The sequence below is a fragment of the Oryctolagus cuniculus genome, chromosome 6 (genome assembly GCF_051225735.1).
Source record: "Oryctolagus cuniculus isolate XC-2025 breed Fujian yellow rabbit chromosome 6, ASM5122573v1, whole genome shotgun sequence".
Taxonomy (NCBI): domain Eukaryota; kingdom Metazoa; phylum Chordata; class Mammalia; order Lagomorpha; family Leporidae; genus Oryctolagus; species Oryctolagus cuniculus.
The window spans coordinates 22,791,968-22,815,855 of NC_142872.1; the positions used below are offsets into that span (position 1 = coordinate 22,791,968).

The 23,888-nt window shown below is 44.2% G+C and overlaps 1 protein-coding gene across 2 annotated transcripts; it reads right to left on the reverse strand.

The window, feature by feature from the left end:
- Window positions 1–1,177: 1,177 nt before the first annotated feature.
- On the reverse strand, window positions 1,178–23,816 carry ZCCHC10 (zinc finger CCHC-type containing 10). 2 transcript variants are annotated; one of them, XM_008255001.5, is made up of 4 exons: window positions 23,764–23,816; window positions 5,631–5,792; window positions 3,713–3,754; window positions 1,178–2,714 (listed from the first exon to the last, which is right to left on the reverse strand). In XM_008255001.5, the coding sequence occupies exons 1-4, from the start codon at window positions 23,802–23,804 to the stop codon at window positions 2,447–2,449; spliced, it is 513 nt and encodes a 170-aa protein (XP_008253223.3). In that variant the 5' UTR covers window positions 23,805–23,816; the 3' UTR covers window positions 1,178–2,446. The 2 variants fall into 2 exon arrangements, with proteins under 2 accessions (XP_008253223.3, XP_089191980.1); XM_089335854.1 differs by lacking the exon at window positions 23,764–23,816 and having other exon boundaries at window positions 5,631–5,857.
- Window positions 23,817–23,888: the final 72 nt, after the last annotated feature.

Sequence of the window (23,888 nt, forward strand, 5' to 3'; positions counted from 1 at the left end):
TATATTGTACAATCATACCAATGAAACATTTGTAGAATAAGAACCTGTCATCTATTGACCTTTTGATATGGCTGTGGTTGAGAAATAATGTGTAGTATATATGCCAGGGACTCAACTTCCAGCATCCCCTCTCACACATGATGGAGAGTCTTCCGAAGTCACTCAGCAAGATCTCTCTCTCCCTCTCCCTGCCACTCTGCCTTTCAAATAAATAAATCTTAAAAGAAGAAAAAGAATTTGCTTAAATGCTTTTGTCCTCAAAAAGAGAAAGAGCTGGGATTAAATGAAATAGCAAAGAAAAGCTGAAGTTTAAGCTTATGATCACAAACTGTGAGTTTTATTGCATTTCCAGTGATGCTCACAATGTACACATCTTCTATTCCAAGATCTTTACTGCTAAAATTTCCCTTAAAGAGGCTATGCACATTGTAAAATGTGTGATAATTTATTAAATTTACCCGTCAAATGGTATTTCAGTAATGTGTAACTGAAATGATATTGTAAAGGTTTATTTACAGTGACTGAAAGCAGATGGTTCTACAAAACTTAGAGGTAATTACAGGCTTCTTCTTCTTCCTTTTTTTTTGAATGGCAGAGTCAGACAGTCAGACAGTGAGAGAGAGAGAGAGAAAGGTCTTCCTTTTTCCGTTGCTTCACCCCCAAAGTGGCCACCACGGCTGGTGTGTTGCGCCGATCCGAAGCCAGGAGCCAGGCACTTCCTCCTGGTCTCCCGGGGTGCCGGCGCCACAGGTGGAGGATTAGCCTAGTGAGCTGCAGCACCGGCCAGGCTTCCTTTTTTTTTTTTTTTTTTTAAAAGATTTTATTTATTAATTTGAGAGGTAGAGTTACAGAAAGAGAGGGAGAGACAGAGAGAAAAGTCTTCCATCCGTTGGTTCACACCCAAATGGGCAAAACGGCCAGAGCTGGGCTGATCCGAAGCCAGGAGTCTGGAGCTTCTTCCAGGTCTCCCATAGGCATGTGGGGGCCCAAGCACTTGGGCCATCTTCTACTGCTTTTCCAGGCCACAGCAGAGAGCTGCACTGGAAGTGGAGCAGCCAGGACAAGAATCGGCTCCTATATGAGATGCCAGCACCACAGGTGGAGGCTTAGCCTACTATGCCACAGCGCCAGTGCCATTACAGGCTTCTTAAACCCACAACTGACAGATACTTCAATATTTCTAAAGAAGCCCATTTTATTCAATAGCATTTTCCACTGTTTTTATAAAAATATAAAAAGACAACATTTATAGTTTTAAAAACTTGTATTTAACCCAAATCAAGATTTTTCTACAAATTATACCTCTTTCTACAAAGTTTAAAAGCTATCACAGAATAATGTGATGTGAAACCACATTACGAGCGATTACACATCACAGTAAGAGTATTTTGTTTAAGAAACATCGTGCAGAATCTCCTTTGCAGCCTTTCACCTTGTGTTTGCTATGTAAACACACAGATTAGTCCTAGTCATTCATATTTATATAGTAGATTGACATACAGTTAATGTACACTATCATAATTGCAAAATGGCAAAAGGCAATCTTTACAAGTGTCTAAAAATTTTAAAAATAAAAGACAGCCAACATTGCCCTCCTTTTATGCAAAAATGACCTTTCTTCCCCTCCTTCCTCACCCTTTTTGAGGGGAGCCCTAAAGCATACTAACACACAAAATGTGTTTATGGTACTTTTACTTAAATTAGGCTTTTGAATAGTTGCTTTCTTTTCCAATACACTGAATTTTTAAAAAGGCACCAAGAGTAGACTCAAGTCGTTTCAGATTTTCTTGTCCCTTTTTGTCCTTTTGCAATGATTTTCCTTGGCAGAGGTAATTCTATGAACTTTAGGAACCAGAAGAATGAATGATAAACCACAACTTCAAACTTAACAGCTTTCAAAAAGTCTAAATATATTAATTGGTTTCTTGAACTAATCATTTAGGATAAAAAGTCAGAATGACTTTTTGAACATAAACATAAAAATAGGACACATTTATCAACAGTAAGAAATTCCTAAACTCATCGTAACAATGTATTAAATCTTACATAGTAACACACGCCAAAAACATTAGAAATTCATTGATAAGATATTCTGATGTATTATGCTGAAAACATACTATTAACATATAACAAAAGACAGCATTTACCTCACAGGGAGGAAAAACATAAATTTAATCACAAAAGCAGATTTACTGGATTTCAGCTTTGATTAAGTTCTAGAGATACATACTTAAGATAAAAAAGAAAAACAAGATTCCCCCTTAACATAAAAAAGTCTCTCTCTATAATCCATTATTAACACTCTTTATGCTCTGACAACACAAAACGTTTGGAAACTTGAACTCTGTGCCTCGTGACCTGTTCGCTGAGCCGGCCGGGCCGCCCTGGGAGCCCCTCGCAGAACCTTGCCGCGTCTCGGGGCATCAGTCCCCCGGCTGCGGCCACTCTATTTCCTTTTCTTCTTCTTTGGTGGCTCATCCTCAGAGCTGCTCTCTGTGCTGGTGCTGCTGCTGCTGGAAGAGCTGGAGTCGGAGTCGGAGGAGGAAGAGGACGAAGAGCTTGTGGAGGAGGCTGAGGAGGAGGAACTGGAGGAGCTGTCGTCGGTGTCACTGTCCTCAGAGGAGGATGAGGTAGACGTGTCCTCACTGTCTGACGAGGAGTCACTGGCTGAACTGTCACTGCTGCTGCTACTGGAACTGGTTACGCTCTTAGCCCTATCAGACAACCAGCGGTTACAGGCATGCAAAGCTGACGTTTAACAGAAGACCTGAAAGCCGTTTCAGACGACAGCGAGGTCTGCTGGCGTCCTCCCTGGACGTGAGGCCTTGGGGGAGCCCACTGTTATAAAGCACACCCGTCCCCTGACAGATGTTCAGCAGCTGACTCTCTATGATGGGGTTCAAGAGGATCAATATTTAGTAATTTATGTTCTGAGTGAACACTGTTAGAGGAAAGCTGTGATCCATCAACAGGTCTATTTAAACCTCATGGAGAGTTGTAAATGTTTTAAAATGATTTGTGTGGTTTTTTGTTTTGTTTTGTTTTTTGACAGGCAGAGTGGACAGTGAGAGAGAGAGACAGAGAGAAAGGTCTTCCTTTTGCCGTTGGTTCACCCTCCAATGGCCGCTGTGGCCGGTGCACTGTGGCCGGTGCACCGCGCTGATCCGATGGCAGGAGCCAGGTGCTTCTCCTGGTCTCCCATGGGGTGCAGGGCCCAAGGACTTGGGCCATCCTCCACTGCACTCCCTGGCCACAGCAGAGAGCTGGCCTGGAAGAGGGGCAACCGGGACAGAATCCGGCGCCCCGACAGGGACTAGAACCCGGTATGCTGGCGCCGCAAGGCGGAGGATTAGCCTAGTGAGCCATGGTGCCGGCCAATGATTTGTGTTTTAACTATGTTAGAACAGACATGGCTGCCAACAATTCCTTAATAATCTAATAACATCTCCTATTTTAAGACAAGAGAGGATCATTAATTACTATTTCCAGGTGTAAAGACTGTCGAAAGTTAGAGAAAAAGGAGAAATGGAGGCAAGCAATTCCAGGGGTGAGAAGAGAACAGAGAAGGAAGCAGGAGGATCCTTAATTACCAACTGCACACAAGCGACTGCAGATCTAAATCTTACAGTTCACTGTTTCCCCATGACCCTTTCCATCCCTCCAACTATATTTACATTTTATATCCACATAATACTCCTAGGGCCAAACATACCTTTTTTTCTTGGTCTTTCTTTCTACATTGGTTTCTCCAATGCTGATAAACATGAGGGAGGGAAAAAGGTCCTGTTAGTAGAGTGATTACATACAGCTCAGACAACCCTTTCTGCTACTGCCCACACCGCTTAAGGTGGAGACACACTGTGCCTTTCATAAAATTTACTCAGAGAACAGTCAGCTTGCTATCTCCAAGTGGAGTTTCCTTTTGGAGACTGTACATGCAGTCGACGTAGCCAGCAATAAAGCCAGCTGTATTTTTATCAGCTGTACCTTGAAAGGTAAGCCAGCAGTTAAGCTGACTTCTTAGTTGGGAACTTAGGTTGCTGTAACTAAATCAGCTATTTACTGAACAATCAAATACTGCATAACAGCAGCATGAATTTGAATGCCCAGAGTCATATTAAAAACAGCCACTTCATATTTTTAAAAAGCAAACTTTTAACTTAAAATCACTATTTCTTTTTCTGCACATTCCCCTCAATGTTCAGATTTTTAATGTTTAAGTACCAGAAACTTAATACTGTAAGGCTATGTTCTCTCACATTACTTATAAAGTACGAAGCATGATGAATTTGAATGAAATGTCTAAATGGCTTGCTGCTGTATTTCTGCCGAACAATATGCATACTAAGTCGGTGTATAAATTATAGGTTGGCTTCTATCACTATAGCACTGTCCTGCACATTGGTCATCTCTGCATTGTGGACTTCTCTAAATTTCTTTCATAACTTTTCTATCTTTATTTCCCTAGTCTTCAAACACAAGTCTGCTTTAAAGTTGTTTTATGTAACAGAAATACTGAATTATCATTTTTCTGAATAAGTAGAAATATTTTTATTAAATCATACAAGAACTCATACATACATGAAATTAACACATACCCATTGTTTTATTATTGACCCCAAAATCAGCAGCCATTACTTAAGAAGCCAGATTTAATATTCATACAATTCCATGTATTTTTAGGATCAAAGTACTTTTGTGATACAACTAGAAAACCAAAAGCAAATGTTAGAAAGAAAGTTTTCATAAATCTTATTCTTTATCACAGTGGTCTTCAAATATTTTTTGCTTATATTCTCAAAAATAACTTTAGGAAACTCCCATTTTTCAAAACTTCTAACTTTTAGTATTTGCCAGGGACATACGCTATGTATATTAATATTTTTAAAATAAATAATAAAGTTCATGGAAACATTTGTTATGAAAAAAATAAAATGAAGTGTTCAGTACTTTTCACATAAAAATTATACCATTTTTATAAATGTATCCAATGGAAACTAAATACCACAATCAGTTCATACCTACCTTCATTTCCTTCAAGTAAACAAGTTATCTCTAATAGCTGGTACTTCTACATTGTCCTTTATTCTCTTTGAACTGGGACACAAACCCAGGGCCTCCAATGCAGGACATAAGCATCTTGACTCCTAGGCTAAACACCTGTTCTTTCCACAAACTCTTTGAAAGCCCCTTGTACATATTATTCTCTATCTTATTTGTATACTTAACGTATATTGTATTGCCTCCTATATCTACACATAAAATCTATTACGGGGCAGGCGCTGTGGTGTAGCAGATAAAGCCACTGCCTACAGTGCCAGCATCCCATATAGGCGTAAGTTCAAGTCCCTTCTATGGCCTGGGAAAGTAGTGGAAGATGGTCCAAGTCCTTGGGCCCCTGCATCCATGTGGGAGATCCAGAAGAAGCTCCTGGCTCCCGACTTCACATCGGCCATCTTTGGCCATTGTGGCCATTTGGGCAGTAAACCAACTTACTAGCTGTGTAACAGGGAGCAAGTTACTGCACCTCCCTACGCCTCAGTGTGCTAAAATGTAAGATAAGGATAATAATAGTACCTACCTGAACAGTATTGATGTGAAGCTTAAATAAGCTAGTATTTATAACCTACCTTTGTTGTAATAATAATCTGTTTTCTTTTTCTTTTAAAGCTTTCTTTAGTTCTGCTGTTCTTGAAGGCCTATGTAGGTATTTTCTTTTTCCTGTGCATTCATAAGTCCAATGTCCAAATTCCAAGCATTTCTGACATCTTACATGTTGCTTATTCGCTTCACTACAGGGCAAAACATAGAACACACAACTTAAAATTCTGCCTTGTGACATTTTCTGCCCTGAAAAGTTTCAACAACACAAAGTGTAAAATGATGTTTATTTTATTTAAAATACCTTTATATTTTATATTGTTTATTGTAGATTTAAGACAAAGCAGTACAATAAGTAGTTAAAAGCATGGATCTTAAAGCTAAGACAGAACTGAGCTCCAATCTTGGCTCCTCAATTCCATTCCAGTATTGATAGACTCAGAAATGCAGACTAACTCCCTAGCTTAGAACAAGAAAAGACAGTCAAAATATTTTTAACAGTCTGCTTGGAGGATCAGAGAATTAACAAGGAGGGAAAGAATAATCAAGTCAAGATATGGAAGAAGATACAAACCTAGAGTTAACTCAGCTCTTGTCATGGGGGCAAGCATCATGTCTCAGAAGCAGGGGGACGAATGTGTGTCCAGAGTTAAAAGTTTAGAAGGGATACACTCTCACAGTAAACCAAACCTTACAGAGACTGGAGCCCAGCTCTGGCCATCTGGGAGACTGAGCTGGATTATGATATAACAAGGGAAGAAAAACAGGTGAAAGAACTGGAAGGGCAGAAATCAAACTGTCGTTCCTTACTGATGATCTATTATATACAGGGCAAGTCCAAAAATACTGACAGAGAAACTATTTTGAAACAATTAGAATTATTGAATAAGCAACCTTGATAAGCAGGGTTAGCAAGGTTTTATATCAGAGGTGGACAACTTTTTTTCTTAAACACTCAGATAGTAAGTATTTTAGGCTTTGCTGAACAAGACAAAAAATTATAGATATTACACAGGAGGTTATCTAACGGAAAAAATAGATTTCCATAAATATTTTGACAAAAATTAAAATATAATTTTATATAATAGAAGTCAGCTAATGAGAAGAATGGAATTTATTTTTGGAGGATAACAACTCAACTGGGGTTCAAAGTTAGTATTTTCCATTGTTATAAGTTGAGTAGGACTTGCCTCCCCCAAAACTCACGCAAGACATTTAAACTCTGCTGTCTTAATGTAATGGCTGATGGATTAAAGGTGGAGACCTAATCTACTTGTGGCATCTGAGAGGTAGGTTCGGTGGGAAGTCTTTGGGTCGCTGTGGGTGTGCCCTCAGAGGGTGGTTCTCATGAAAGGGTTGATTATTTGAGTTCAAGTTCTGCCTAGCTTTCTCTCTCTGCTTCCTGGGTCACCACATGACAGCTCCTCCACACCTACCATAAACAGCTTCCATTCCAGTGAATGGGGCTGCCCAACCCTGAACTGCGTCCTCCAAGCTGTAAGCTGAAATAAATCTTTTCTTTTCCAAGAAGCTCCATTTAGGCCTTTTAGTTAAAGTGACAAAAAGTAGACTAACAGACCCTATGTACATATATGTACATATTTAAATAGCAGGCTTAGTTTACAAGTATACGAAAACAGACGGCAGGCAGGATGCAGTGGCCCATGGTTTACAGAACCCTACCCTGGATCACTACATAGAATCAGCTGATGTTCTACAGAACAACAACAGTTAAATATGAAAACATTAAAAGGTGATATTTAAAATATCTGAATATTTTACATGTTTAAAGTAAAATATCTAAAAATAAGTAAAGGTGTGAAAAATTGATATGCAAAAAAACTACTACACAGAGAAACTAAACACCTAAATAAGTAACACAAGAAAGGGATATGGTAATTCATGGATCAGCAGACCCAAAGTTGTAAAAATGTCAGTTCTCCACAAACAGATCCAGACTCAAAGCAGTGTCAGTCAAAATCTCAGCGTGCTTTTTTGAGTGTGAGACTTAATAGTTTATTCTAAAAAGCATGTTATTCTAAAATTTAAAGGTCAGGAACAGTCAAAATACTCTAATCAAAGAACAAGCAGGGAAGATTTGCATTAAAAGAAAAAAGCTATAATAAGAAATAAAAATAGAAAGCTATAATAAGAATATGTGAGTGAGGGTATGCAAATAATCTAACAGAACAGACTAGAAAGTCCAGAAACATACATACAATATATATATACACAAATATTTAATTACTTGAATTTTTTAAAGATGTATTTATTTATTCGAAAGGCAAAGTTACAGAGAGAGAGAGAGAGAGAGAGAGAGAGAGGTCTTCTATTGGCTAGTTCACTCCCCAGATGGCCACAACAGCCTGAGCTGGGCAGACTGAAGCTGGGAGCCAGGAGCTTCTTCTGGGCAAGTGAACCAATGGATAGAAGATCTCTCTGCCTTTCAAATAAAAATGAAAATAAATAAAAATTATACATATATATATTTTTTATTTGACAGAGTTAAACAGTGAGAGAGACAGAGAGAAAGGTCTTTCTTCCATTGGTTCACAACCCAAATGGCCACTACGGCTGGAGCTACACCAATCTGAAGCCAGGAGCCAGGTACTTCTCCTGGTCTCCCACACAGATGCAGGGCCCAAGTACTTGGGCCATCCTCCACTGCTATCCCAGGCCATAGCAGAGAGCTGGACTGGAAGAGGAGCAACTGGGACTAGAACCCGGTGTCCATATGGGATGCCGGCGCTGCAAGAAGAGGATTAACCAAGTGAGCCACGGTGCCAGCCCCAATAAAAATTATTTTAAAATGACAGATATTTGAGTTAAGGATTCTTTAAAAAAACAACAACAACAACAACAACAACATAAGGCTGGTGCCACAGCTCACTAGGCTAATCTTCCACCTGCGGGGCTGGCACACCAGATTCTAGTCCCAGTCAGGGCGCTGGATTCTGTCTCGGTTGCTCCTCTTCCAGTCCAGCTCTCTGCTGTGGCCTGGGAGTGCAGTGCAGGATGGCCCAAGTCCTTGGGCCCTGCACCACATGGGAGACCAGGAGAAGGACCTGGCTCCTGCTTCAGATTGGTGCGGTGTGCCGGCCGCAGCATGCCGCCGGAGCGGCCGTTGGGGGGTAAAGCAACGGCAAAGGAAGACCTTCCTCTCTGTGTCTCTCTCTCTCACTGTCCACTCTGCCTGTCAAAACCAAACCAAACCAAACCAAAAAAACCACACATAATCACGCACTATTTATAAAAGATTGTTAAATTTGACTTCATTGAGATTAAGGATTCCTTGGGGCCGGCGCTGTGGTGTAGCAGGTAAAGCCTCCGCCTGCAGTGCCAGCATCCTGTATGGGCGCCAATTCGAGTCCCAGCTGCTCTTCTTCTGATCCAGCTCTCTGCTGTGGCCTGGGAAAGCAGTAGAAGATGGCCCACGCCCTTGGGCCCCTACACCCATGTGGGAGACCCAGAAGAAGCTACTGGCTCCTGGCTTCGCTCCGGCCGTTGTGGCCAACTGGGGAGTGAACCAGGGGATGGAAGACCTTTCTCTCTCTCTCTCTCTGCTTCTCCTTCTCTCTCTTTCAAATAAAAATAAAATTAAAAAAAAAAAAAAAAAGACCAATGGTCTCAATTCCAAATTATGCAAAGAACTCTTATGAATCAATAAGAAAATGACATGTAATAGAAAAATAAAATGAAGTAGAAAATGGACAGGGGGCAGTGCTGTGGCGTAGTAGGCTAAGACCCCCCTGTGGTGCCAGCATCCCATATGGGTGCTGGTTCATGTCCCGGCTACTCCACTTCTGATCCAACTCTCTGCTATGGCCTGGGAAAACAGCAGAAAGACAGCCCACGGGCTTGGGCCCCTACATCCGTGTGGGAGACTTGGAAGACGCTCCTGGCTCCTGGCTTTGGATCAGCCCAGCTCTGGCCGTGGTGGCCATTTGGGAAGTGAATCAGCGGATAGAATACCTTTCTCTCTGTCTCTCCCTCTCTCTCTGTATAACTCTACCTCACAAATAAATAAAATGTTTAAAAAAGAGAGAAAATGAAAAGAGTATAAAAATGAGATTAAGAAAGACATGAACAACAAATACATAAAAGTGCTCATAGAATAAAAGAAAGCAAATTGACAACAAAATGTCCTAGATACCTACCAGAAAATAAGGCTTAAAACCTGGCAATAGCAAATGTTAGCAAGGATATGTAGCAAGAGAACAGTCACCCATTGTTAAGAGCATAAACTGGTACCACAATTTTAGAATAAAAAAAAAAAAAAAAGGAGAAAGAGAATATTTTCTTTTTTTTTTTTTTTTTTTTTTTTTTTTTTTTTTTTTTGACAGGCAGAGTGGACAGTGAGAGAGAGACAGAGAGAAAGGTCTTCCTTTGCCGTTGGTTCACCCTCCAATGGCCGCCGCTGCACCCGGCGCACCGCGCTGATCCTGGCAGGAGCCAGGAGCCAGGTGCTTTTCCTGGTCTCCCATGGGGTGCAGGGCCCAAGCACCTGGGCCATCCTCCACTGCACTCCCTGGCCATAGCAGAGAGCTGGCCTGGAAGAGGGGCAACCGGGACAGAATCCGGCGCCCTGACCGGGACTAGAACCCGGTGTGCCGGCGCCGCAAGGTGGAGGATTAGCCTATTGAGCCACGGCGCCGGCTCAGAAAGAGAATATTTTCTACTCCATAGCCTAGCAACTCCACTTGTAGGTGTTTATGCCAAAGGCACAAATCTATGTGCAGATACATGGAGGAAATACGTTATCTTATTGCTTTTCCTTTAAGTAGCTAATTGAAATTCTGAATGTCAAACCTTACAGAGAAGATTTAAGTATATTTCAATTATTTTTCCTGATTCATCTGCAAGTTGTCTCTTCTATGTAGACTATTTTATTGCATATTTTCTGCAAACCAGTACATTATCCTACATAACAATATAACATCAAAATCAAGAAATTAATATTGACATGTTCCTCCTACCGTATCTGGAGACCCCACTTAAATTTCAACAACTGTCCCAATCATGTTCTACACAGCAAATTTCAGTTCAGCACCAATGCTGCACCTGTTTGGTATCCTTCAGTCTTGAAGAATCCCGCAGGCAATTCTCAGGGAGGGTTGTGGGAGGAGAGTACCAAAACATAGCTAGAAATCATAGGTTTTCGTGTTCCACAGCACAGTGGGGGAACTGTGGGTCACAAGAATGCATTACACACTGCACAAAACACTGAAGGCGTGGACCTGGCAGGCCGCAGACATGGAGGTAGACTGGGGGCGTGTGGGGGCTAACCACCTGATCTTGGGCAGCTTAGGCTTTAAGCACATGTCGAGGCATTGCACTGTGTCCCATAAAAGTCTACAAGGTTTACAGGTTAATGGAAATTTTGAAGAAATAAAGAAAAAATTGTTGCCTTTAACAACTTTGACCCTTTTTAAAGATTATAGTCTAGTTTGTAAAGTGTGCATCAATTTGAGTTGGAGCATTTGCTTGCAGGCTCACTCATGAGGCTATGAGCGGGAGGCTTAGCTTCCATGTCGTGTTGGCCACTGCACAGGGCTACATACAGCATGGCTGGCCCCAGAGGGAGTGACCGAGGCAAGGCAAGAAGAAGCAGTCTTTCACAACTTTGTCTGGGAAACAGTTCTCACTGTCGTGGCATTCTATTTTCCTCAAAGACCAACCGCACAAGAATGGGGTGGGGATTACAGAACGGGGACCGTCCTGGCAGCTGGCTACCGATTCTGCTATCTCTATATACTTTGATTCAGGCCAAGCAACTTATGCAGTAATGTAACGGAAGTGATGCTGCATACTTCCCATAGAATCCTGTGGGTTGATATGAGCTTTCAATCTTATTACTGCTGATGTTCAGTCCGACCCCTTGAATAGCAAGAGTCTACCGCATTGGCTGTTATAAGGCTACCTTCTGTTCTGTTGTAATTGTGAGAGTTTGAAAATACAACTATAGTGACACACATCTGTTGGGATACTGCACTGTGGCACAGTAAGCCAAGCCACAGCCTGAGATTCCAGCATTCCGTATAAGCACCAATTTGAATCCTGGCTGTTCTGCTTCCTATCCAACTCACTGCTGACACAACTGGGAAGGCAATAGCACATGGCCCAAGTGTCACCCATGGGGGAGACCCAGATGGAGTTCTGGCTCCTGGCTTCTGCCTGGCCCAGCTTGGTGCTTGAGGCCATTTGGGGAGTGAAGCAGCAGATTAAAGATACCTCTCTCTCTTTCTTTCCTTCCCCATCTCTGTAATTATTTCAAACAAATAAATAAATCTTTTAAAAAAGCATCCCATTATGGGTGCTGGTTTGAGTCCTGGCTGGTCCACCTTTTTTTTTTTTTTTTTTTTTTGACAGATAGAGTTAGACAGTGAGAGAGAAACAGAGAGAAAGGTCTTCCTTCCATTGGTTCACCTCCCAAATGGCAGCCACGGCTGGTGCACCGTGCCGATCCAAAGCCAGGAGTCAGGTGCCTCTTCCTGGTCTCCCACACGGGTGCAGGGACCCAAGCATTTGGGCCATCCTCTACTGCCCTCCTGGGCCACGGCAGAGAGCTGGACTGGAAGAGGAGCAACCGGGGCTAGAATCTGGCACCCATATGGGATGCCGGCGCCGCAGGCAGAGGATTAACCAAGTGAGCCACGGCGCCAGCTCCGCTGTTCCACTTCTGATCCAGCTCCCTGCCCATGGCCTGGGAAAGCAGCAGAGGATGGTCTCTCTCCCTCTCTTTCTCTAACTCTGCCTTTCAAATAAATAAAATAAATCTTAAGTATGTGTGTGTGTGTGTATATATATATATATATATTATATATGGCTACAAGTTTCCTGCTTGGGCAAGGGTTGGACTGGGTGACTTGCTGCTAACCTACAAAAAAAAAGCAGTGAGGGAGTGTGACTTGGAAAGCTAGGGCAGGCAGCTACCGTGCATGAAGACATGCAAGCAGCCTCCAGAGAGGCCATGAGATGAGGAGCTGAGGCCGCCTGCCAGCAGCCATCTTGGAAGCAGATCCCCAGTTGAAGTCAAGCCTTCAGATGACTGAAGCCCTGGTAACTGCTTGACCACAACTCCATGGGAAAGTCTCAGTCAGAAGTACTCCCTCAGTCAGTCCTGAATTTCCAACCCACAGAAACTGAGTTAACACTTATTATTTTCATCCACTAAATTTTGAGGTAACTTATTTCATAACAAGTGATAACTAATATAGTACTTTATAGTATATAAATATCCAGCTCATTAAATGTTTAGTTCCTTTACTATGACTTATCAGTATGGATTTGTGTCCTTTTATAGTTTGTTCAATGGGTTATAGATCATCTTTTTTAAGATTTATTTATTTGAAAATCCACTGTTACAGAGAGGGAGAGATACAGAAAGAGAGAGATCTGCCATCCATTGGCTCACTCTGCAAATGGCCACAAGAGCCAAGGCTGGGCCAGGCCAAAGCCAGAGCTTCATCAGGGACTCCCATGTGGGTTGCAGGGGTCTGAATACTTGGGCCATCTTCCATTGCTTTTCCCAGACCACAGTAGAGAGCTGGACTGGAAGTGTGGCAGCTGGGACATGAACCGATGCCTAAATGGGATGCTGGCGTCGCAGGCGGTGGCTTTACCTGCTATACTACAATGCTGAAACCATCATCATTTGTTTTGATGCTCGAATTGCCTCAGATTTGCTCAACAGGAGCCCCATTAAACGAGATTTTGTGTCCTGTGGATGAGACTCATTCTTTGAGTACTTCTTTGCTTTCTGGCACAACAAAGTCCAAGGTTCACCTTCTATTTTCCCTGTCTTAGCCTCAAATCAGCCATTTCTCCAAGGAACCCTGAAGATACTCAGAGCCCAGGTCAGGAGCACACTCACAGGACTGCGCTCACTGTTCTTGGGAGGCTGCTGCTCTAGAGCACTCCCAGTGCACAGAGCTAGAAATACACACACCTATCTGTCACACACATTTCCACCTACCTCAGATAAAAACTATGAACTCACATTGCCGCCTTTAGTTCTAATCCAACTTTTTCTCCTCCCTACTTCCTTCTTCAGTGAGAAACCTGGCTTCCGACATTTGCAACAGATTTACTTATTGTAAGCAAGTACTCACTGTTGCCAGTGCTGCCCCTCCCCCATACGGATGCCCTCTTTCCTTCCCTTGGGATCAGGTATTCTGCTCTGCACTGTCGCCATCCCACTCCCAATCCCTAGCCTTCCCACCTCCCCGTATCTCGTGCACATGCTCTGAGCCTGCCTGGGTTGATCCCCATTAGCAGGCCAGCACCCCTCACGAGACGCGTTTCTCTTTTCACTTCAGCTCTGGCACACTGCACCAGTGCCCCCTCACACCACTCCCAAAGGCCCTGAATGAGTGTGGCTACTCTCCCAGGAGGATGACCTTGTGAGCCCTCATCCTTGGGATCTTGCAGTCAGCACCGGAAGCTCCGCCCGCTGGGTTTCCTCCACACTCTGCTGCACTGTACACTCTGCCCTTCAGTGGGTGCCCTCCTTTCCCATCTTCAGGGCTGACACTCCAAGGTCAGGTGAGCCTTACACATGGATGCCTGTCTGCTGTACTTTACCCAACCGCTTTAGGGCTGGCTTCCTCAAGAAGGGAAGAGGGACAAAACAAACTACAAGAATGGCTTCTTTGGTTTGTTCTTTGTTTTTAAAGATTTATTTATTTGAAAGCCACAGTTAGAGAGAGAGGGAGGGAGGGGGAGGGGGAGAGGGAGAGGGAGAGGGAGAGACAGAGACAGAGAAAGATCTTCCATCTGCTGGTTCACTCACCAGATGGTTAAAACAGCTGGCTGGGCCAGGCCAAAGCCAGAAGCCAGAAGCCAGGAGCTTCATCTGGGTCTGCCACGTAGACAGCAGTATTCCAAGTGCTTGGGCGATCTGCTGCTTTCCCCAGACCATTACCAGGGAGCAGGATCAGAAGTGGAACTGCTGAGACAGAAACTGGCACTCATCTGGGATGTGAGTATATGCCATAACATTGGCCCTGTAGGAATGTTTTAACAGCATGATTTGTAATATTCTCAAAACTGGATGTAGGGGCTGGCGCTGTGGCATAGTAGGTTAAGCATTTGCCTGCAGCACTGGCATCCCATATGGGTGCCAGTTCGTGTCCTGGCTGTTTCTCTTCTGATCCAGCTCCCTGCTGACGGACTGCGAAAGCAGTAGAAGATGGCCCAAGTCCTTGGACCCCTGTACTTATGTGGTAAACCTAGAAGTTCCTGGCTCCTGGCTTCGGATCAGCCCAGATTTGGCCTTTGCGGCCATTTGGCTAGTGAACCGGCAGATGGAAGACCTCTCTCTCTGTCTCTCCTTCTCTCTGTGACTCTGCTTCTCAGCTAACTAAATAAATCTTAAAAAAAAAAAAAAAAGGGGGGGTCTAATATCCAAGGAGAACAGACAGTCTGTGATATAGAACACAGTGGAAAACTTCATAGTAATAACAATAAACTATAGCTTCATTTAACTTAGCTAGATCTTAGATATAATAAGATAGACTCAAAAGAATCCATATTATATGATTCCATGTAAAGTTAGGACAGGCAAAATTAAACCCTGTGCATAGTTAGATGGAGAAATACAAAGGGCCTCTGGTGTACTAGCAATCTTCTATCTTTGACCCGGGTAGTAATTACAAGGAATGTTCCTTTTATACTAATTTACAAAGTGGCATATTTATGTTACATTAACTTGTTGTACATATGTTATATTTCACAACAATAGCTTTAAAGAAACTGCAGCTTTCACAGCACAGCTATATAATATTAAGCAAATTGTTTTTTGACACTCAGTTTCCTCTTTTTTTTTTTTTTTTTTTTACAGGCAGAGTGGACAGTGAGAGAGAGAGACAGAGAAAAAGGTCTTCCTTTTGCCGTTGGTTCACCCTCCAATGGCTGCCGCGGCCAGTGTGCTGTGGCCAGCACACCGCGCTGATCCGATGGCAGGAGCCAGGTGCTTCTCCTGGTCTCCCATGGGGTGCAGGGCCCAAGGACTTGGGCCATCCTCCACTGCACTCCCTGGCCACAGCAGAGAGCTGGCCTGGAAGAGGGGCAACCGGGACAGAATCTGGCGCCCCGACCGGGACTAGAACCCGGTGTGCCGGCGCCGCAAGGCGGAGGATTAGCCTGTTGAGCCACGGCGCCGGCCTCAGTTTCCTCTTTTAAAAAAATGTGGCAATACTTACTTTACTAGGTTATAGTGAGAATTACCTGAGATCATAACCATGGTTTACAAGAACTATGTGCCAGTAAGTTAGCAAAGTACTTCTTATACATAATCACAGCCAATCCCATTAAGAACCCAATTAATTTGAGAGCAATGTCCCCACATTCTACAGATCGGGATGTGTATAAAACAAGAAGTAAGGCATCTGGCATAAAGAAATATAGAAATAAATGGGAGCTATTACCACTAACACACATTCTGGGCTAATCAGAATAATATGGACCAACAACAGAGGGCTGTTTAAGTTTTCTCAGAACATTGTAGTATGATGTGAGCAGGCATCTTTATTCATAATGAAAGCATAATTGGTGCTCTGTAAATGTCTGTAAAATGAATGACTATTGAAAAGTGTTTAAAAGAGCAAAATTTATAACAGGGGGTCATTCATGAAATCCTGCCATGTGCCAGATTATTATCTTTTTTTTGGACATGCAGAGTTAGACAGTGAGAGAGACAGAGAGAAAGGTATTCCTTCCATTGGTTCACCCCTCAAATAGCCACTACGGCAGGTGCGCTGCAAAAAATATTGATTTATATTTATTTGAAAGGCAGTGATACAGATGGGGGTGGGGGAGGGGAGATACAGAGAGAGAGACCTTCCATCTGCTGGTTCACTCTTCAATTGGCTACAATGGCCAGAGCTGGGCCAAGCTGAAGCCAGGAAAAAGCTTCTACTAGGTCTCCCACATGAGTGCAGGGGCCCAAGCACTTGGGCCATATTCTGCTGCTTTCCCAGGCACCTGAGCAGGGAGCTAGACTGAAGCAAAACAGCGTGGATTCAAATTGGCGACCATATTTGATGCTGGCACTACGGGCAGTGGCTCTACCTGCTATGCCACAGTGCTGGCCCCAAGGTTATGTTATCTTAACAATCATTTACTTCAGCACTTAAGGAAAATTTAAGTTAATTTTAATCTGAAGAATGCCTCAGATAAGGAATTAAGACTACTTAGGGGATGGCGCCGCGGCTCACTAGGCTAATCCTCTGCCTTGTGGCGCTGGCACACCGGGTTCTAGTCCCGGTTGGGGCGCCAGATTCCGTCCCGGTTACCCCTCTTCCAGGCCAGCCCTCTGCTGTGGCCTGGGAGTGCAGTGGAGGATGGCCCAAGTGCTTGGGCCCTGCACCCGCATAGGAGACCAGGATAAGTACCTGGCTCCTGCCTTCGGATCAGCGTGGTGCGCCGGCCGCGGTGGCCATTGGAGGGTGAACCAACGGCAAAGGAAGACCTTTCTCTCTGTCTCTCTCTCTCACTGTCCACTCTGCCTGTCAAAAAAAAACAAAAACAAAAACAAACAAACAAAAGACTACTTAGGTATAGTATTAAAAGACAGTAAGAGTTGGGGCCTGCACCATGGCTCACTTGGTTACTCCTCCACCTGTGGCGTCGGCATCTCATACGGGCGCCGGATTCTGTTCCAGTTGCTCCACTTCCAGTCCAGCTCTCTGCTGTGGCCCGGGAAGGATGGCCCAAGTACTTGGGCACCTGCACCTGCATGGGAGACCAGGAGGAAGTACCTGGCTCCTGGCTTCGGATCAGCGCAGTGCCGGCTGTGGCAGCCATTTGGGGGGTGAACCAACGGAAGGAAAACCTTTCTCTCTGTCTCTCTCTCACTGTCTATAACTCTACCTGTCAAATAAATTAAAAAAAAAAAAAAAAAAAAAAAGAAAACCTCTGCCTCTATCTCTTCCTCTCTCTGTAACTCTGCCTTTCAATAAAATAAAAATAATATAAAAAGATAGTAAGACTCAACATTTTGCCTAGTGGGTAGTTAAGTTTAAACAAACAGCTGCTAGAAGTAAGATTATATCTTCAAGGTTTACCTGAATATGTAATACAGTAGGAAATTTTATAATCAATATCAAAACACCATATGAAATTAACATTAGCTTTCTAAGAAGAAAAAACAAGGAAGATAATTCATTATATGAATGATAAATTTAGCAGAGATCATAAGAAGAATCCAACAGAAATCCTGGTGCTAACGAATTCAATAAATGAAATAAAAAATGCATTTTAGAGCCTTAACAGCAGAGTGGATCAAGCAGAAGAATGAATGTCTGACCTTCAAGATAAGCCTTTTGAAAAAACCTAGACTTAAAAAAAAAAAAAATTAAAAAGAATGAAGGACTCCTATGAAACTTATGGGACAGCATTAAGTGAGCCAGCTTTCACATTATGAGTACGTAGGAAGAAGAGAAGAGAAAAGGTATAAAAAAAACCTATTCAGTGAAATAATTGCTGAAAAGTTTCCCAAACCTTGGAAAAGATATAGACATCTAGGTCCCAGAATCTCAAAGGATCCCTAAAGATTCCTCCAAAAAAAATCTGATCTAAGGTACACTACCAAAAAATACATTTAGTCTAGTGGTTAAGACTTGAATTCCACATCAGAGTGCTTGGGCTGAATTTTAGGTTCTGGTTCTTGATTCCATTGCCTGCTAATTCAGACGCTGCGAGGCAAAGGAGATGGTGCCAGTAACTGAGTTCCATCCCCACAAGGAAGACACTGAGTTGCTGTTTCCCAGCTTTAGGCCCCTAGCTGTTGTGAGCATTTGGGAAGTGAACCAGAAGATGGGCGTTCTCTCTCTGTGTCTGTTTCTCTGTCTCTACCTCTCTGCCTCTGAAGTAAGTAAAGAAAAATTTAAATTTCAAAAGCAGATTAACAGAAATTATACAGGGGCTGGCAATGTGGCTAGCGGGTAAAGCCTCCACCTGCAGTGCCGGCATCCCATATGGGTGCCAGTTCTAGTACCGGCTGCTCCGGTTACAATCCAGCTCTCTGCTGTGGCCTGGGAAAGCAGAAGATGGCCCAAGTCCTTGGGCCCCTGAACCCACGTGGAGACCTTGGAAGAAGCTCCTGGTTCCTGGCTCTTGGCTCCTGGCTTTGGATTGGCCCAGCCCTGGGCATTGCAACCATTTGGGGAGTGAACCTCTCCCTTTCCCTTTCTCTCTGCCTCTGGCTCTCTGTAACTCTGCCTTTCAAATAAATACATACATACATACATCTTTAAAAAAAAGAAAATACACAAATTTATTTTTAAAACAGTATAAGACAGAGAGAATTGATGGCAAGGAAAGTATCAAGGAACATAAAAGGGAATCCCTATTAGACTAACCTCAAACTCAGAGACTAAGGGAGCATGGCTGGGACAGGAGTTGTGGCACAGCAACTTAAACTGTTACCTGGGATGTCTGCATCCCCTATCAGAGTGCTGACTACTCTGGTTCTGATCCAGCTTCCTGCTAATGCATCCTGAGGGGCAGTGGGCAATGCTTGGGCCCCTGACACCCGCGTGGGAGACCACATGGGAGTTTCTGGCTCTGGGTTTTGGTATCTGGGGCGTTTAGGGAACAACCCAGGGATGGAAGATCTCTCTGTGTGTCTCTATCTGTTGCTTGGCCTTTCAAGTAGTTGGAAATAAACATTCTATTTCTTAAAGAGAGAGAAAGGGCTAATACATTCAAAGTCTTGAAAGAAAATCATTGCCCACCAGGACACTATCCTCAGCAAAGCTATCCTTCAAAGATGAAACAGAAATAAAACATTCCCAAGACAAGCAAAAACGGAGGGAACTCATCACTACTATATCAGCTCATCTCAAAAAAAAAAAAAAAAAAAGCTTAAGAGAGAACTATGATAATGATAAATATCTGAGGTTATAGGTAAACCAATTAACCTGATGTGGTCGTTACACATTGTATATATGTTTTTTGTTTGTTTTTGACAGGCAGAGTGGACAGTGAGAGAGAGACAGAGAGAAAGGTCTTCCTTTTGCCATTGGTTCACCCTCCAACGGCTGCCACGGCTGGCGTGCTGCGGCCGGCGCACCACGTTGATCCAATGGCAGGAGCCGGGTACTTATCCTGGTCTCCCATGGGGTGCAGGGCCCAAGTACTTGGGCCATCCTTCACTGCACTCCCGGGCCACAGCAGAGAGCTGGTCTGGAAGAGGGGCAACCGGGACAGAATCCGGTGCCCCGACCGGGACTAGAACCCGGTGTGCCGGCGCCGCAAGGCGGAGGATTAGCCTAGTGAGCCGCGGTGCCGGCTGTATATATGTTTTGAATTGTCACGCTATACCTCATAATTTAAATAACCACAATGTGTCAATTAAAAATAAAAATATATTTTTAAAAAAGAATGATTAACATATTTAATATATGCACAATTGCAATGTGCATCCCAGAAAATGACATTCAGAAACACTACAAGATAATGCCATTTAAAAATGCAAAAATCACAACTTTATACAAATATAAAATTAATACATGTCAAAATTTCATTTAATCGGCCAGCGCCGCGGCTCCCTAGGCTAATCCTCCGCCTTGCGGGGCCAGCACACCGGGTTCTAGTCCCGGTCAGGGTGCCGGATTCTGTCCCAGTTGCCCCTCTTCCAGGCCAGCTCTCTGCTGTGGCCAGGGAGTGCAGTGGAGGATGGCCCAAGTGCTTGGGCCCTGCACCCCATGGGAGACCAGGAGAAGCACCTGGCTCCTGCTATCAGATCAGCGTGGTGCGCCGGCCGCAGTGCGCCAGCTGCGGCGGCCATTGGAGGGTGAACCAATGGCAAAGGAAGACCTTTTTCTCTGTCTCTCTCTCTCACTGTCCACTCTGCCTGTCAAAAAAATTTCATTCAATCACTAAATAATGGGGAATCAGTAATGGTTGAAATGAGAATTCAAACATCACTCCAATACGGGCAATCACACTAAAATGAATTGACAAATGCTGGTTAGTAGACAAGGCAATAACTGAATATATCACAGTTCTAAGGGCAAATATCTGCAGTGTTAGCAATGTCCTACAACCACAGATTTGTAAAATAGCTCAAAGACAATGAAAAGAGCAGACTTTCATAGAGTCTCATAGCCAGGAAGGGTGGACTACACAGGATACCTACTAATCTTTTTTCTTCCATTTCAAAGCCTTCCACAATTCTTCCTAACAATGAAAATACTGGGGGAAGGAAAGTCTCTTGCAATCAGTTAAACAGTCATCTTTTCTAAGCTCACAAGTTGTTTTTCCAGTATTAACAAACTATTGGCTTGGGATCCTAGTCATTAAAATATCACCAGACATTGAGGAATTCACTTTTTGTTATAAATAAAACTTTCACACATATCCAAAGTACATCTATAATTAATATTTTATTTTTATGCTCTAAACACTAATAAACTACCTCTAAAATACTAATTTTGGGGCCAGTTTTGTGATGTAGCATGTTAAGCCACCACCTGTGATGTGGGCATCTCAGATGAGTTTTGGTTTGAGCCCCAGTTGCTCACTTCCAATTCAGCTCCCTGCTAATGCGACCAAAAAAGCAGTGGAAGGTGGTCCAAGTAGCTGGGCTCCTACCACCAACATGGCCAGACTTGAAAGTTTTTAGCTCCTGGCTTTAGCATGGCCCAGCTTTTACAGCCATCTGGGAAGTTAATCAGAAGATGGAAGATTCCTCTCTCTAATTCTGCCTTTCAAATAAACAAATTAATGTCTTAAAAAAAAAATTAATCTTTCGGGGCTGGTGCTGTGGTGCAGTGGGTTAAAGCCCCGGCCTCAAGCACCAGCATCCCATATGGGCACCGGTTCTAGTCCTGGCTGCTACGCTTCTGATCCAGCTCTCTGCTATGGCCTTGGGAAAGCAGTGGAAGATGGCCCAAGTCCTTGGATCTCTGCACCCTTGTGGGAGACCCAGAGGAGGCTCCTGGCTCCTGGCTTCGGATCGGCTCAGCTCCAGCCAATGCAGCCATTTGGAGAGTGAACCAGCAGATCAAAGACTCTCTCTCTCTTCATCTCTACCTCTCTCTGTAACTCTGTATTTCAAACAAATAAAAATAAATCTTTTTAAAAAATTCATCTTTCATATAGATTGCTAATTTATGCTTTCAAAATAAGCCTCCACCTGTGATGCTGGCATCCCACATGGGCACCGGTTTGTGTCCTGGCTGCTCTTCTGAAGTAGAGGATGGCTCAAGTGCTTAGCACCCTGCACCCACATCAGAGACCTGGTTCTTCAAGAAGCTCCTGGCTCCTGGCTTTGGATAGGCCCAGCTCCAGGTATTGTGGCCACTTGGGGAGTGAACCAGAGGACAGAAGACCTCTCTCTCTGTCTCCCCCAAGATCTCTCTGCCTTTCAAATAAATAAATCTTTAAAGGAAAAAAAAAAAAAAAAGAATGACAACAGACCTTTCTCAGTTCTCATAACTTAAATACAATTTTAAACATATTATTATAAAAGTCATATATGCTCCTTATAAACAAAATTAACATTTTTTGACTAACATAATATGAAAATAAAATGAAAAGCAAAGACTCCTCTCCTCTCCCCCAAATACATCCCTAAAATTCTTTTGCACGTCCCTAACCTCAAAATAATCTTCCTTTCCTGAATCCCTGGGGGTATTACAATCTGTACACCACAACAACTTATATTATACCTCTTCCCAACAAGACCACAAGCTGCTCGAGCTCTGATCTGCCTTTTACTTCCAATGTACCTCATGGACCAAACACACACACTATACAAAGAAAACATTTAACTTTCTGATACTTGTGAATGAGCACTACTACGGATTTTGATTAGTCAGCATTCATCTACCTTTGACCCGTCCACCCAGATCATCCATTCATGGTCATCCATTCCACTAGGCTGGGAGAGGAGACCTCTGAGTCAATTGTAACTTCAAAATCCCACAGGTGTGCCAAGGCAGTCAGGTCACTGAAGTGCAGCCAGCTCCAAGCTGAGAGGATATAAGGGACCCTGGCATACTGCATTAGGAAGAAAACAGAGTCTGTTCCAGTCTGGAGCCAACATCCAGGAAAGCAAACCTGAGCAACAGAGGCAGAAGCAGAGAGGCAGAGACGGAGACCTAATGACATCAGTTAGCACTGAGCCTCCTTTCACCACCAAGCTGACTACTCTGACTCCCTGAGTCTTTATCATATTCAGGGAACTCTCATCGGGCCTGAAAAGGGAGAAACATAAAAAACATAAACATATATACGTTAATGGACTCTGAGCTATGCACTATAGGTGTGCAAAACGATGATGGTGTGAAACACTGAGAATGAAGAAGTAGCAGATGTGTTGGTAGGAAAGAAGGTTTTGCAGGAAAAGGGCCTCCGAGATGACCCCTGCATTGTCGGCTCACGGCAAACCTCTGGCGCCGCTGTCCTGCTAGCTCCTTAGGCACACTGGCCATCTTTCTGCTCTTGAGAAGTAAATTCTTTCTGGCCTCCAAGCAGTTTTGCCACTGTCTGGATGTTCTTTCCACACATCGTCTCAGGACCGGCTGCTTTCTCCCCATGGCCATCTCTGATCAAATGTCGCCTCTTTCCACCACCAAACCTCGTGTCCGTCAAAGCTGACCAAACTAGAGACCGTCCCCATCACCGGAGCGTGAGCTCCCGAAGCAGGGGCTCCATCGGAATGAAACACCTCTTCGTTATGCCCAAGCTCTGGCGCCGAGCCCAGGGACTACATATTTACTCAGGGAGAGACCGGCAGTAACTGAGAAGTAGCTGCTGGTTGAGTCCAGGGACGGCGATGGGAAGGGGGCAGCGAAAGACAGCTGGCCGGGAGGCTGCCGAGGGAGCTGCAGTTTACCTCCGCGGGAGCGGAGGGGTCCGACCCGGCTTCCCTTGCCCACGCGCCGTGCGAGCAGAACGGCCTAACCCACGGAGTGACCAACCCCCGCGTGCTGCCTTCTTGTTCCACGACCCCGCAAGTCTCTGGTCACCAAACTTATCGCCCGGGCCGAGCCCCGCGGACGCTGGCAATGTGTCTGAGCAACAGCCATCCTCGGCCGCTCCTCGGAGGGGGTCCGACGCCCAGCCGCGCACCCCTGCGCCGGCTCAGCCGCCGGCTGACGCGCGTCTCCCCGCCCCCAGCCCGTCCGGGAGCCCGAGAGGGCCCCCACTTACGCTTGTCTCCGGGCTATGAGCCGATGCATGGGAGTCGCCATCTTAGCGCGGCCGAGGCCTGCCGCGCTGAGTTTTGGGAAACTCCTCGCAGGGGGCGTGGACTTGGACCCGGCGGCCGCGGCGTG

Coding starts and splice junctions, on each gene's coding strand:
- ZCCHC10 (XM_089335854.1), bottom strand. CDS start 5,842: ATGTCACAAGGCAGAATTTTAAGTTGTGTGTTCTATGTTTTGCCCTGT. Junction 3,755..5,630: donor AGATTATTATTACAACAAAG/GTAGGTTATAAA, acceptor CATGTTTATCAG/CATTGGAGAAACCAATGTAG. Junction 2,715..3,712: donor AGAAAGACCAAGAAAAAAAG/GTATGTTTGGCC, acceptor GTTGTCTGATAG/GGCTAAGAGCGTAACCAGTT.